Source organism: Fonsecaea pedrosoi (genome assembly GCF_000835455.1).
Source record: "Fonsecaea pedrosoi CBS 271.37 unplaced genomic scaffold supercont1.4, whole genome shotgun sequence".
Lineage (NCBI taxonomy): Eukaryota > Fungi > Ascomycota > Eurotiomycetes > Chaetothyriales > Herpotrichiellaceae > Fonsecaea > Fonsecaea pedrosoi.
This window is the reverse complement of record NW_013550612.1, coordinates 2750488-2762577: the sequence shown is the minus strand read 5'-3', so window position 1 is coordinate 2762577 and position 12090 is coordinate 2750488. Positions and strand designations below refer to the sequence as shown.

The 12090-nt window shown below is 50.8% G+C and overlaps 5 protein-coding genes across 5 annotated transcripts; 4 read left to right on the top strand and 1 right to left on the bottom strand.

Annotated features, from left to right (window-relative positions):
• Positions 1 to 2: 2 nt before the first annotated feature.
• Z517_06795 (uncharacterized protein) lies at positions 3 to 900 on the top strand (the record flags this gene model as incomplete). The annotated part of the gene is made up of 3 exons (XM_013428534.1): positions 3 to 44; positions 100 to 673; positions 725 to 900. 3 exons carry the CDS (start codon positions 3 to 5, stop codon positions 898 to 900), a joined length of 792 nt encoding a protein of 263 aa, XP_013283988.1.
• Positions 901 to 1568: 668 nt separating this feature from the next.
• On the top strand, positions 1569 to 2335 carry Z517_06794 (uncharacterized protein; the record flags this gene model as incomplete). Its single annotated transcript, XM_013428533.1, has 2 exons — positions 1569 to 1878; positions 1932 to 2335. 2 exons carry the CDS (start codon positions 1569 to 1571, stop codon positions 2333 to 2335), a joined length of 714 nt encoding a protein of 237 aa, XP_013283987.1.
• Positions 2336 to 3856: 1521 nt separating this feature from the next.
• Positions 3857 to 4300, top strand: Z517_06793 (uncharacterized protein; the record flags this gene model as incomplete). Its single annotated transcript, XM_013428532.1, has 1 exon — positions 3857 to 4300. The coding sequence occupies one exon, from the start codon at positions 3857 to 3859 to the stop codon at positions 4298 to 4300; it is 444 nt and encodes a 147-aa protein (XP_013283986.1).
• Positions 4301 to 5419: 1119 nt separating this feature from the next.
• On the bottom strand, positions 5420 to 8395 carry Z517_06792 (uncharacterized protein; the record flags this gene model as incomplete). Its single annotated transcript, XM_013428531.1, has 4 exons — positions 5420 to 7653; positions 7711 to 7970; positions 8042 to 8248; positions 8316 to 8395. 4 exons carry the CDS (start codon positions 8393 to 8395, stop codon positions 5420 to 5422), a joined length of 2781 nt encoding a protein of 926 aa, XP_013283985.1.
• A 432-nt stretch (positions 8396 to 8827) lies between these two features.
• Positions 8828 to 10837, top strand: Z517_06791 (uncharacterized protein; the record flags this gene model as incomplete). Its single annotated transcript, XM_013428530.1, has 3 exons — positions 8828 to 9058; positions 9121 to 9267; positions 9314 to 10837. 3 exons carry the CDS (start codon positions 8828 to 8830, stop codon positions 10835 to 10837), a joined length of 1902 nt encoding a protein of 633 aa, XP_013283984.1.
• Positions 10838 to 12090: the final 1253 nt, after the last annotated feature.

The window sequence follows — 12090 nt, the reverse complement described above, 5'->3', positions numbered from 1 at the left end:
AAATGCCGTCGTACGTTGTGACTGGAGCTAGTCGCGGAATTGGAGTAAGGAAGGCCTTGAGCTGCAACATCAACTCTCGACATGCTGACAAGGCACCAGTATGGCTTCATCCAATATCTCTCCCAGAATCCAGACAATATTGTGGTTGGTCTCGTCCGAGACAAGGTGGCGACAGACAAAAAGGTCCAACAAGATGGCTTGAAGAACGTCACAATTCTCCAGGCTGATATAACCGACCGTCAATCGCTGAATGCTGCTCGGGATGTTGTCAAGACCCTGACCGGCGGTTCCCTCGACTACCTGATCAACAATGCGGCATATGTGTCCCATCTTACCACCGGCAAATTTCTTGACGAGTTTGAGAATGACCCGGCGCCATTAGACGAGGACATAAAGACGGCCTTCGAAACCAATGTCGTCGGAGTCATCTACACAATCAATGCCTTCCTTCCCCTCATCAAAAAGGGCCGTGTCAAGAAAGTAGTAACATTGACCACGGGCATGGCCGACCTGGACTTTGTCAATGAGCTTGGGGTCTGGGAATCAGCTCCCTACAGTATGAGCAAAGCGGCAGTCAACATTGCTGTTGCCAAGTACAGTGCTCGATACAAGGAAGATGGGATCTTGTTCGTCTCCATCTCCCCCGGGGTGGTGGACACGGCGGCAGCCAAGGGTGAGTTGTTCTCCCAGCTTTTTTCGGTGGCTTTTACTGACTTCTGTCAAGCACCTGGTGTGGAAGGGCTCGTTCAGAAGTTTCTGAAGGCAGCGCCAAACTTTCCTGGCCCCATGACTCCACTTGAGTCAGTTGAGCAGGTGCTCAAGGTCGTGGATTCGAAGAGTGTTGAGAATGGTGATGGGGGTGCTTTCATGTCGCACCACGGGAACAAGAACTGGTTTTAAGACAATGTCAGCATCTGTGATAGCTTGGACTTAGATCAACCAGATCTCCTCGATAATCTGATAGTCCCTTAGGGAGTAGCCATTTCAGGGGTTTCTTCTCGCGAACTAGTAGCGATCACAATCAGGTTTTCTTGAAGGAAAATGTCCTGCATTCTTGAGCCCATCCAACATTCGGGTATCGCAATCGCATTTTGAGGGTTCCTGAAAAAGACCGGCCATGCTGGAAGCCCGAGGAGCATACCGGCAGAAGTCCATACTATCGGCCGCAGTTCATCTCGTCACACCCACGGCGAAATACAAGATCTGACAAAGTCCTTCCGATGTGTCGAATTCTGACGATCTTCATTGAACGCTAATTAAGACCCTGTAGCCCTGGCATTCGCCGACTGATAACGAAGAGTACTGGCGGGAGGTTGGGTGGATCAAGGCTTTGAAGGTTCGTCGCTGAATAAAGTCGGGGCTCTTCAAGACCGCAAACGGGGTTTCTCGCAACTCCGAAGTGCAGAAACGGCTACCGCGAACGCCGCGCATATCCCAAGCAATACCTTCATTTGTATACGCATAACGAAAGTCGAAGGTATATAGGAAGCTTGCTGTGACTTCCCTCATCACCACTTGAATCGGGTTCTGGAACTGTTGCGAGAAAGACTTCCCGAAGCGCAGGCGACATGGCGAAAGGACTCGGTCACCCAGAATTTCAGGCTTTCAGGCCATACGACTTCAAAGCCGCAAATGAAGACTATATGGAAAATGTCTTCTCGAAGCCGAACATGATCGTAGGGGCCAAATCTCGCGTTGGCATCATCACTTGTTGCGATGCCCGTAGCAGTCCCGATCAGTTTTTCCGCATGGGCGAAAACGAGGCCTTTGTGATTCGGAATGGAGGTGGAAGAACCGCAACCATGGATGTTCTTCGCACAATCGCCAGTATCGAAGTGCTGAGTGATATCAAAGAGTTGAAAGTTATCCATCACACAGGTATGTGTGCCCATTGGTACAGTCTAGATCATGGTTCGCTCATATCGACCCAGATTGCGGTGCTTTGTGGTGTTCCGATGACTTTATCCGGTCCATGATAATAAATAACGACCCAACCATGAAAGACGGGCCGTTCCTCGAGGGATCAAAACAATGGGCTGAGGCTTTGACCTACTATGCATTTTCGTGGAAAGAGGGGGAGACGGAAAGACAAGTGTTGGAACGAAGTGTAGTAGAAGATGTCCAATTTTTGAGAAGTCACCCCTTGATCAAGCCTTCAATTCCAATCACTGGTTGGATCTTCAATCAAGGCAACGGGGCTGTGGAAGAGGTGGACTGCGGGTTGGTGGACGGACGCGATCCTCGCCAAATTGAATTGCTCAAAGAGCAGCTGTCCAAGACACTGAACGGAGAGGCGAAAAACATCATTGCAGATATCGGCAAGACAGCCCACTGATGAATGGAGCAAGAGGCAGGAGACTGTTTGGGGATAGACCTGGCGCTCTGTCGTTTGGCCCTGTCGACGCTTCACCGACCTTGACGGATGCTTTCGCTCGCCCTCACAAGGAAACACTATGTCATGACGTTTCCTTGACTCGATGCAGAATATAATCGCGACATCTTATACCTCTTTCGTCGTCTGCACATTGTAAGCAATCGTCCCCGTTGTTGCGCGGAACCGGAAGACGACTCGGTTGGCGGATTCTTTAGCTGGGCAATTTCACTGTCAATAGGGATAACTATCAAAGCTTCTGGAGGTATGAAGCAACGACATCGCTGTTTAGTCGAGCGCAACTTTGAAGTAGATGTGGTTTCTATAAACATAAGCTCTGTCAGCCATCTTGGGGGAATTGCCTTGCTGTCTTCGGCATCCGCCCTTCGCATGACTACTGCTCTCTCCAGGACTCAGTGGGACGAAATTGCAGTGAGAAGGACGCGTCTGGCATGGTCACAACTCTTTGACATGTGGAATATTGTTACTAGATGGCATTAGGGCGATCGAAGACTGTGGCCCTTGAATTTAGAACCGTGAGAGCTCACTCGAAGTAAGCCAGTGGATGTCCGTGGAGGATCGCGGGACGTCACAACCCTGATATACATGGGGAGGGAGGAGTCGGTGGCGTTGAATTTGGTGCAACAAGGAGAGGTGAGTGGATGTTGGATGCTGCGCAGCAGTTGTGGGCGAGAGAATGAAAATGTCGTCGGTCAGACAAAATAATTTCGTCACAACAAAATCAGGGGCTTAAAAGCAGCCACGGAGCTTCACACGTCTCTTCTCTAAAGAGCCACAACACGTTTGATGGCCTTTGATTTCTACCAGACTTCACTCTAAGCGAGAGATGACCCTATATATCCTCACTGAGGAGATCTCCACCATGGGCATAATGGCCACGGCGAAAGTGCACAAGACACAAACAAACATGCTCTTGCTCTTCAGCCTCATTTCCCACATGAGGGTGAGAAAGGGTTGACATTGACTACAATGAAATGGCGCTACAAACCCACAGGAGGCAATGCAGAACACTACGCAGAAATGTGCCTCTATACATCATATTAAACAGAACAGTTTCACAGCAAGATTCGAAACACAAGAACGACAGAGGTGCCGCTTACAAACCGGTCCAATGCAGACAAGACTCACACTTCGTTCTCTCGGTTTGCTTATACCGCAAATTGGTTTCTGACCTTGTTTAGACAGCGATGAGTTGAGAATCGCCAGGTGACACACCCTCACATAATCTACGCTTGCTTCATATTCATCGTCCTTTCAGGCTGTTACAACTCTCCTTATGGAACAAACAACTCGTCTTTCTTTGACCTGTCAAGGCCGACAGAGACCTCCTTGCGCTGTCTCTTGGGACATCCTGCTCCAGGGATAGTACTTGCCTCTACACTCAAGTTCAGCCGACCAGAAAACTTTCAGAGCCTACCGATCTCTACTCAAATCCCGTTCATCTCGGTTTTTCCCAAAAACGACATGGAGCACCACAAGGAACAGGAAGCCGGGCGGCAGCGGATGAGGATTCTCTTTCAGCAGAGAGAACTGGATCGCGGCAGTCTCCAACACAAACGAATATTCAAGACCGCCGAGGAAGAGGCCAAGCAGGCCAGGCGATTCACCCCCAACGCACAGGCGAGGAGTCAGCGGGAGCTGACGGCAAGCCGTGGTCAACCTCCGGTGTTTGACGAGAACATCTGGAGTGGCGAGAGACGCAGACCAGCTCCCAATGAAATCCGTTCAGTCAGCCCTCGGACCCGTGTAGACAAAGATGGCGGACGTGCTGCGGGCAGCGATGCTGGTGGTGACGGGAAGAAAGGAACCGCCAGCGGCGACCAGGCTAGAACAGCGTCAGGGGCTTCTCACAACGGGGACAAGAACCCACACAATTCTGGCTCCACCGACAAAAAGATGTCCTCTTGAAAAACATTCATCTGCCCGGCAGGTGACGAACGGTAAACGCCTTCATTTCTTTTTGTGTCATTGACGGGAAACCAGTGACTAACTCTTGTCCGTCTGTGCAGCTTCTATTCATATCCCGTTGACTTTGTGGGACGCACCCAAAGGTACTGGAAAGCCACACGGATTGATCGTCCACCAGATGCACTTTTGGAATACGCACACTCTGAACTACCGCACTCATCCTTATTCTGGAGCCATCACATCACGGTTTCAGGGGCATCTCAGCCTTGGCCCATCCCTCGAAATGCAGACTTATACACCGCTTATCTCTATCTCCACACCACGAAAGAAAAGAAAACGACCATTGGTACCGACCATGCCCCAGTTTCTGTCTTTTGGGCGGGAAAACAAATATGAACTCTAGAACACAGCACAGAATGGTAAGGAGAATGAGGAGATGGATGCTCCATTTTCGGTCTTATCGTCGTTTTCAGGACTAAAAAAGAGTCGGTTGGCCAGGCCAGTCAAGCAGTCTACTGGCATTTTTTTGGAAATGGAAATGGAAAGAAAGTCGAGGTACTGCAAGGGCAAAACTCTTTGATTCCTGCACCACAATCTGATCTCGTCTTGTCCAGCTCTGTCTGGATGGAATGACCGATTTGTTTTTGTCTTGTTTTTCCTTTTCTTGTATCCCTTGCGTGCCTCATCTCGAGTCCACCCCTTGCTTGTAACGTCAAGTCAGGCCATGCTTCCGCAAGTCGACTAATGCGCCTGATACCTTCCTGGCTTTGCCGGGACCCTGGCTCGGGCTTCGAAGATGGCTGCTATCATCCCGGCCGAGCAGCGAAAAAAAGCCCTCGGTGTGAAAAGGAAAAGTTCCCCCTACATTTGCATAGCCAGCTTTGCCAGCCTCAAGGGCATCCAGCCATCCGAGCGCCGACCGAAGACCCTTTTGTCCGTGTGACTCTTCATACCTTCCAGCTCGCGCCAAACAAACAGTCATAACAGGAGCAAATCCACGATGAGATATAACATGACCTCCCTGTACCAGCCTTCGCCATGAACATGTGTAACATGTGTCTGCCATATTCCTCCCAAGTCGAATCATGCTTAGAAAGATCGGCACCATCTTCGTCACATCTAGTCTTCACTTTCACTTTCATCATCGTGTTCCCTCTTCAGGCCTCTCTTCTCATTTTTCTGACCCTCGTCAATCATCCTCAGAAGGTCACTGACATAATCCCGCAATGTCCGACTGACGCTCAACACATGAAAGAGTCCATACTTATGAGCTCCAAACAGCCTCTCGTTAAGCTGAACCCCGTCCTTCTCAAAAGGCTGGCCATGCTTGTTTGCATATCGCGCCAAATTCCGCAGAACCATGACACTCATCCAGGGTATGCCGCAAGGATGGAAGGTCTGATCCATTGCCGTGTAGTGCCATTCGTGCTTCATCTGGACGGGGTCCGAGTCTTTTACGTCTTGCGCCAACGCGTGAATGATGTTAGATTGCTCGCTAGCCGCTGAGGGGAGATGCACACGGAGATGAGGGCCAAGCTGGTTGCTCTTGGTTATTGCAGATTGGCGCCCACAATGTACCCAACGGCAGACCCATTCACCGTCAATCGCCTTGAAACGTCCATCAGGAAGTTTTTCAATTCTCAAATGGTCCGTCAGAACATGGTTCCATAGAGTTTCGCGTCTTGTATGCCAGACAGGACATATGTTTCGGGGATGGACCCGGCCGCTTGGATCCTGCATCTCAGGACGAGACATATCCCAAAGACATTTGAACAGTGGTCGACCTTGAAGATCGACGAGAATCCTCCGTGGCTTGATCCCCTTGATGATGAATCTGGGCGTTGGACCATTAATCACTTGCGCCTGTGCTGAGACGAATGTGTTGGACACATTCTTGATGAAGTCAGCCGCAGGTACAGGATTGTTCTGTGCGAATTTTGCCTGGTATGCTTGCCAGATTGCGATTTGCGTAATGTCATCGGTTGGAGACTCCTCGAAGCAACACCGGAGCCACCTTGATGAGCGTTCAGGCTCGACAAATTGCAGAAGATGTGCGTGCACTTCAGGAGGAATGATGGGAATCGACGCGGGAACTGACGCGGCCTTTGGGGTTGGTTTCGCCACGACGCTCTCTTCGTGTATGATGGACTGGTAGAGCAAAAGACTCGTAAGGCGAGCAATGACGTTTGGTAGAAGATGGAAAGCGTTCGAGAGGACTTCTGTATTATTCTCTGGAATAGCCGTATATTCGTAGAGAAAATCGAGCGTATTCTCCAGCAGCTCATTGTCGTCAAGCAGGGTGAATGAAAATAACCGTGCGACCGTCGATAGAGGCACGTCAGTGAGGCGATGCGCATCGGCCAATTCGAGGCCGATTCTGTTGATTGATCGCAAGGCGGAGATGATCATACTCCGGTCATCGGACTCGAGGTATGGAAGGAGTGACATATAAAGCGGATCTTGGGGTTTCATTTCCCAGTACCTGGTCACTTGCTCTGCAACTTCGAGAACCGACTGTTTGTACTCGATGATCCGAGGTTGGTTGGGGAGTGAAAGGGCAATGGTGAGGAAGTCCCTGAACAAAGGAAACTTGGAGATGAACACAGCGTTCTCTTCGAGGATCACCATGTTGCGAAGGACGAGTACAGCCTCCTTTAACTTGTCCAATCTCTCGCAGAATTCGGCAGACTCCAAATCTTTGTCCACGACCTTGGGGTGGACAGCTTGTATGCGTTCGAGCAAGTTTGATGTCCCGAAGGCCGCATTCAACGTATTGAGCGGTTGACCCTCATCATCTTCCTCGTAAGTTATTCCCCATTTGACGCCACAAATCAGTTGTGTGATCTCCAGCGCCTTTTCCAGTAGAGCCTCAGCAAGATGAGGAAATCCCTCGAATTTGTACTTGTCACCCCGCTCAAATGACACTTTGACCAGGTGGTGTAAGGCAAAGTCCTGCTCTTCTCGGAGACCTGACTCCAAACCATGGAGACACCTCAGGTATATGTTTGGGCCATTCAAACCTGCTGGGATGAATGATTTCAGGAATTGCTGTGGCTCGGGGTGAACTCGTGGCGCGTTGACGGCTTTGGCATGCGCCTTGCGAGCATAGTATAATGGATCATTCCCCGGAGTGTGGACTTGTCGAAGGGTCAGCGCAACAGGCTGTCGTGGCTCGTATTTGTCAAACCAGTCAAAGCTCGAGTTGCGCGGATCATTTGAGGTATTGGTGTAAGGTTGTTGTAAGGAGGGCGGTGGAGCAGAGGGAGAGTCTGTTGCGCGGAGAGTGCGACTGCGTGGAGGTGCTATCTCTGGCTGGAAAAGCTGAGTGCGTTTAGGGTCTTGTCTCAATTGACCTGCGAGAATCATGTTAACGAAGCCAGAATCGTGTCAGGGTAGGTGTCAGAACATACGGGTGGGATATCTGCTTGCGCTTCCTTGCTCTTCTGGTTCAGTCTTCTCACGCTTGGGCGTGACCTGGTTCTCATCTTCGCCAGAGTCTACATCCGGTCCTCCACTGTCCGCCATAACAGGCTCGATCGCAGCGCGAGAGTTGGGCACAGGGTAGTTTGCAAGGGTTCGTGTTCGCAGATCGCCTCCTTTTGCACTGATATCTTCCAGGATTTCTCGTGGTGGCGGCTCCTCCCCCCAATATGTAGCGATTTCGTAGGCGCTTTTGAAAGAAAAACTCATGTCAGAGAAGAATGAAGACGTGAAAGTGCAGTCTTATTTGGTGTCACTCACGCAAGATTCTTGTAATATACCGTTTTGAGTTGAAATGTCATGACTGCCTCATGGGTCTTGCCAAAGCCAAACTCCTTGACGAGCGTTCGCCACTGCATTCGCTCAGCAGACAAAGCGTCATAGCCCCCTCTGTCCATGACCAGTTTGTACAGCTTGAACAGAGAGATCGGCCGGCCGCTAACCTTGCCCTCACGGTCGAAGGGTGTACTGTCGCCGCAGCGCGTGCACTATCAGCAATAGGGTCTATTTATACTCGCATCAAATACCGACTCACCCTCTCTTCTCGTGGAATTCGGCCACATCGCGGAGGAATTCGTCCTCATCCTCAATCATCTTCCGCGGAGGATCTGCCATGTTGGCTATTGCGCAGCTCGAGGAGACTCGGTTCAGAAGGTCACCGGCTGATGTGTGCTGGAGAGCACGGGGTCATGGCGCTGCAGACAGCGTCCGATGAAAAAGAACAACGATCGTGGAAACGAGAGACGAAGAGGTTGTGATAAGTGTCGCAAGGGATCGACGCGATGCCCTTTGCGCATTTTGCGCATTTTGCCCTTTTGAAGCGACCCTTCACTTTTCGGCTCCAGCCGCGCGGATCAGCATTTCCGACTGGCCGCCGCCTCGCCCAAAGACCCAGAAAAGCGGTTCCATCCCTCGTCGTCGCTTCATTCACACTCGGTCCTTGCTAATATTCAACTCCAATGACACACTGCTCCGGCATTCTATGCCACCATTTCTTCCATATCTTCATGGTAATGTCCTATTGTAGCTCTGTGCAGTCACGTCACGATGCCTTCGCAAACAACTGCAAACATCTCGCAATCATTTCCTTTGTGTCTCCCTCTGGAGAAATTCTCCTATGCTACTATGCCGAATGAAAGCATCCTTCCCATCCCCTGGATCCATCTCCATAGCAAAGATACTCTCTTTGCAATCTTTGAGACCGGTCCAGTTCAACTGGAGGATGGTCGAGTTGAGGAGAGACAAACGTTCAAAGTCTTGCATGATCCCGAAGTCATGGTAGAGATAACCGCTTCAGAACCTCTCTGTTCTCACTGCGTACAGGGCTCATCAGCTTACAGGAAGAGCTCGACCTCCATGCTTTGTCGGTCGAGGCACATCGTGCTATAAAGCAGATCCCAAATGATGCAACTGACACTGTCCCTCTCGTCACCATCTTATTCCAAGTGTCTATCATTGCGATTAAATACCCTTTGCCTTGTGGACAGGTGACTAAGACCCATATCCAAGCCTTCATTGCTCACCACACTTCAGATCCGACGATTTCAAATTCGCTTCTCCAAGGAGGAAGACTACTGCAAAGCGATGAGAATACTTTCGTGGGCGAATGTGCCTATACTTGATCCCGCCACCTTTCCAACTCTCAAGTCACGAGCAGCGACAAGGGCAGAAGCGACGAGGTCGGCTGCGCCGAATCCACCAGCACCCGGCGACTCTGCTTCTCAGAACGAATCGTCACTGCCCGGCAAGAAGAAACACACTGCACACGATGACATGATTGCTCTCTCGCTGTCGCAGCCAGGCCCGGGAGTGCAGTCTGCAATGCCTCCCCCTCCTCCACAGATGTTTTTGGCGCCACCACAGTCAGCACAGTATTCTTCGAGTACACTGCCACCGCCCGCCCTTGGGCCTACATATGCCAATTCAAATGTTTCACTCAGCACGGCCACCACTCTTGTTGCTGAGAAACAGCAGGTCAGGACCCACGGTATGCACAGCCGAACAGAGCCCGAAGGCGCTGGCGAATCACATGGCCGACGATCAACAAGAGCGTTTCATGATAGCTCTAGGCTTCAAACCTCCAGGGGGGCCACAGGCCTAGGACTCCGCGGTGGGCACTTAGCATCGAGGCCAGTGACTTCTGAAGTCAACAACCAGACTTCAATGCAAGGAGGCGAAGACGGCAATCCTGTAAGTAGAAAGGGGAGAAATGACAAGGCCGGCACGGATGTGGGAGTCGACTCAGAACTTACCACCATCGCATCCACAGAGGGTCGGGGAAAGCGAGGCGCAACGAACAAGACCGCAAAAACTCCAGCTACAAAAAAGCCCCGATCCGCCGCAACACATAAGAGGACTACAACCACCACAAAGAAAGCCCAAGAAGACAAGGGGGTGCCGACTGTTGATGAATTACATCAACAACCAGAATGCAGCATGCAGCCGAACAGTACGATCATCATTAAGCCCCGAAGCATTCCACGTACGGCAAATAACTCGACTGGGTTGAACCAGACTGGAAGCATGGAAATTGACGAAACAGAGCACGAGGCAGACCAGGCCCCGGCTCAGGGCAGTCCATGCCTCGGCGGTACGGTCAACCGGCGTCTGACTCGCTCTCAAGCACTTTCGGGTGTTTCGGTAGAACCTGTCGAGGACAGAGACCGAGACGTCTACAATGCGGCGCTTACACCATGTACGCCAGCAGACCAGATCATCATTGACGCTGCGACTCCAGCATCGCCAGCCTTTCAGGGCCACAACATCTCCCTCGCTCAACCCAAATCATTCTCGTCCCACCAGGAACCACAAATATTTCTGCATTCGCAAATCCCACGGTCTTCAGCACCTGCTCCGGCCGACGTCGCCCTCCTCGGTCTCGCACAGGAGTGTCTCTCCGCAGATCCGGCATTCGACCTTTCCTCCGCCCAGTCACGCCTCGAGACCTGGTCCAGGCTACCCGAGCCGACGCAAGCGACAGCGCTGAGATCTTATTTCTGTGACTTGATCATGACGGATGGATTCGCGCAGCTGTGCAAGACCGTGGATGTGTTTTAGGAAGGCGCAGTCCTCGAGGGGAGGATGTCAATGATGCCCTCAACTTCAACGACGTCGACTGCACCGACTTCAGATGCTGGTTCGACACATGAAGCAGACGAGGAAGAGGAGTAAGAATGTAGAACGACAATCTAGGAAAAGGGGAAAAAAAAGGAAAGGAAAGGAATCGGGCAGGAGGGCAAGAGGTTAAGAACAAGGCCAGCGAAATACAATGCACCAAAAAGCCAGGGGAAACGGGAATAAACCACGCGGGAAAACAGAAAGATGGGGGGTCAAAGAGATCTGCGAGTGATTTCTTCCGTCGGTCGCACCACCAAAGACGGATCTGAGAATCACGGAGGGGAAGCCAACCGGACTGAAGGAGAAGAACGAAAAGGAAGAATGAAATAGGAAGGAGAAAGGAATGTCAGCAAGAGGCAAGGCAGGAGGTGCGCTCCAATACGGAAACGGATTTCACTTTAGACTAGTAGTCGTCAACGTGTACGAGTATGTATGTGAATTTGAGCCTGTGGCACTAGAAACGAGAAAAGAGCAATGTACTACTTAGTAGACTGTGAGGGCTTGAGATGTGGATGTTCGACAATGGCAGTGATATCACGGTAGTTACAGACACAGAGATCAAGACAAGGAATGAATGGCCTTCTGCGTAGGTGGAAATGCAGAAAAAGAAGCGTGTCAACCCAGTAAACAGCCTTGTGTTCATGTTGGCCTCATTTCTTGTAAGCTATCTATCCGTGCCACAGGGAGTGCTTCCCTGCTCTGATCTATCCAATAGGCTTGCTAATGCTGATGCTCGTAGCGAACCGAGTTGCTTGTGTGAAACATAATGCGCACACAACTCAGCCTCTGCCGGGTTAGGCTGCAACAGCAGATGTGATGTTTCGAAGCGATAACTGGCTGCCGGCCGTTTATTCTGTTCGATGCTACAACCAACCAGCCAAACGCCTGTGAACAGTCACAGATAGCCTGCCCAAGTATTCGAACACTTGAAAAGGGGATCCAAGATACACCACACAGATATGCCAGGTCGGAAAAACAGCACAGCAATCAAGAAATATATGGCCTGACAGCTGATTTGAGAAGAGCGAGAGTTTGCTGAAGCGAGAGATCAACAATTGTGAAGAAGTCCAAGGTTTGAATCGGTTTGGATTTTGTTCCATTTTAGGGTCGCAAGGGTGATTCTGCCTGAGGACAGTCCCATATCTGCGACTTGACAAGTACACACAAAGGCGTGTTGGAAAAAGTTGAAAAAG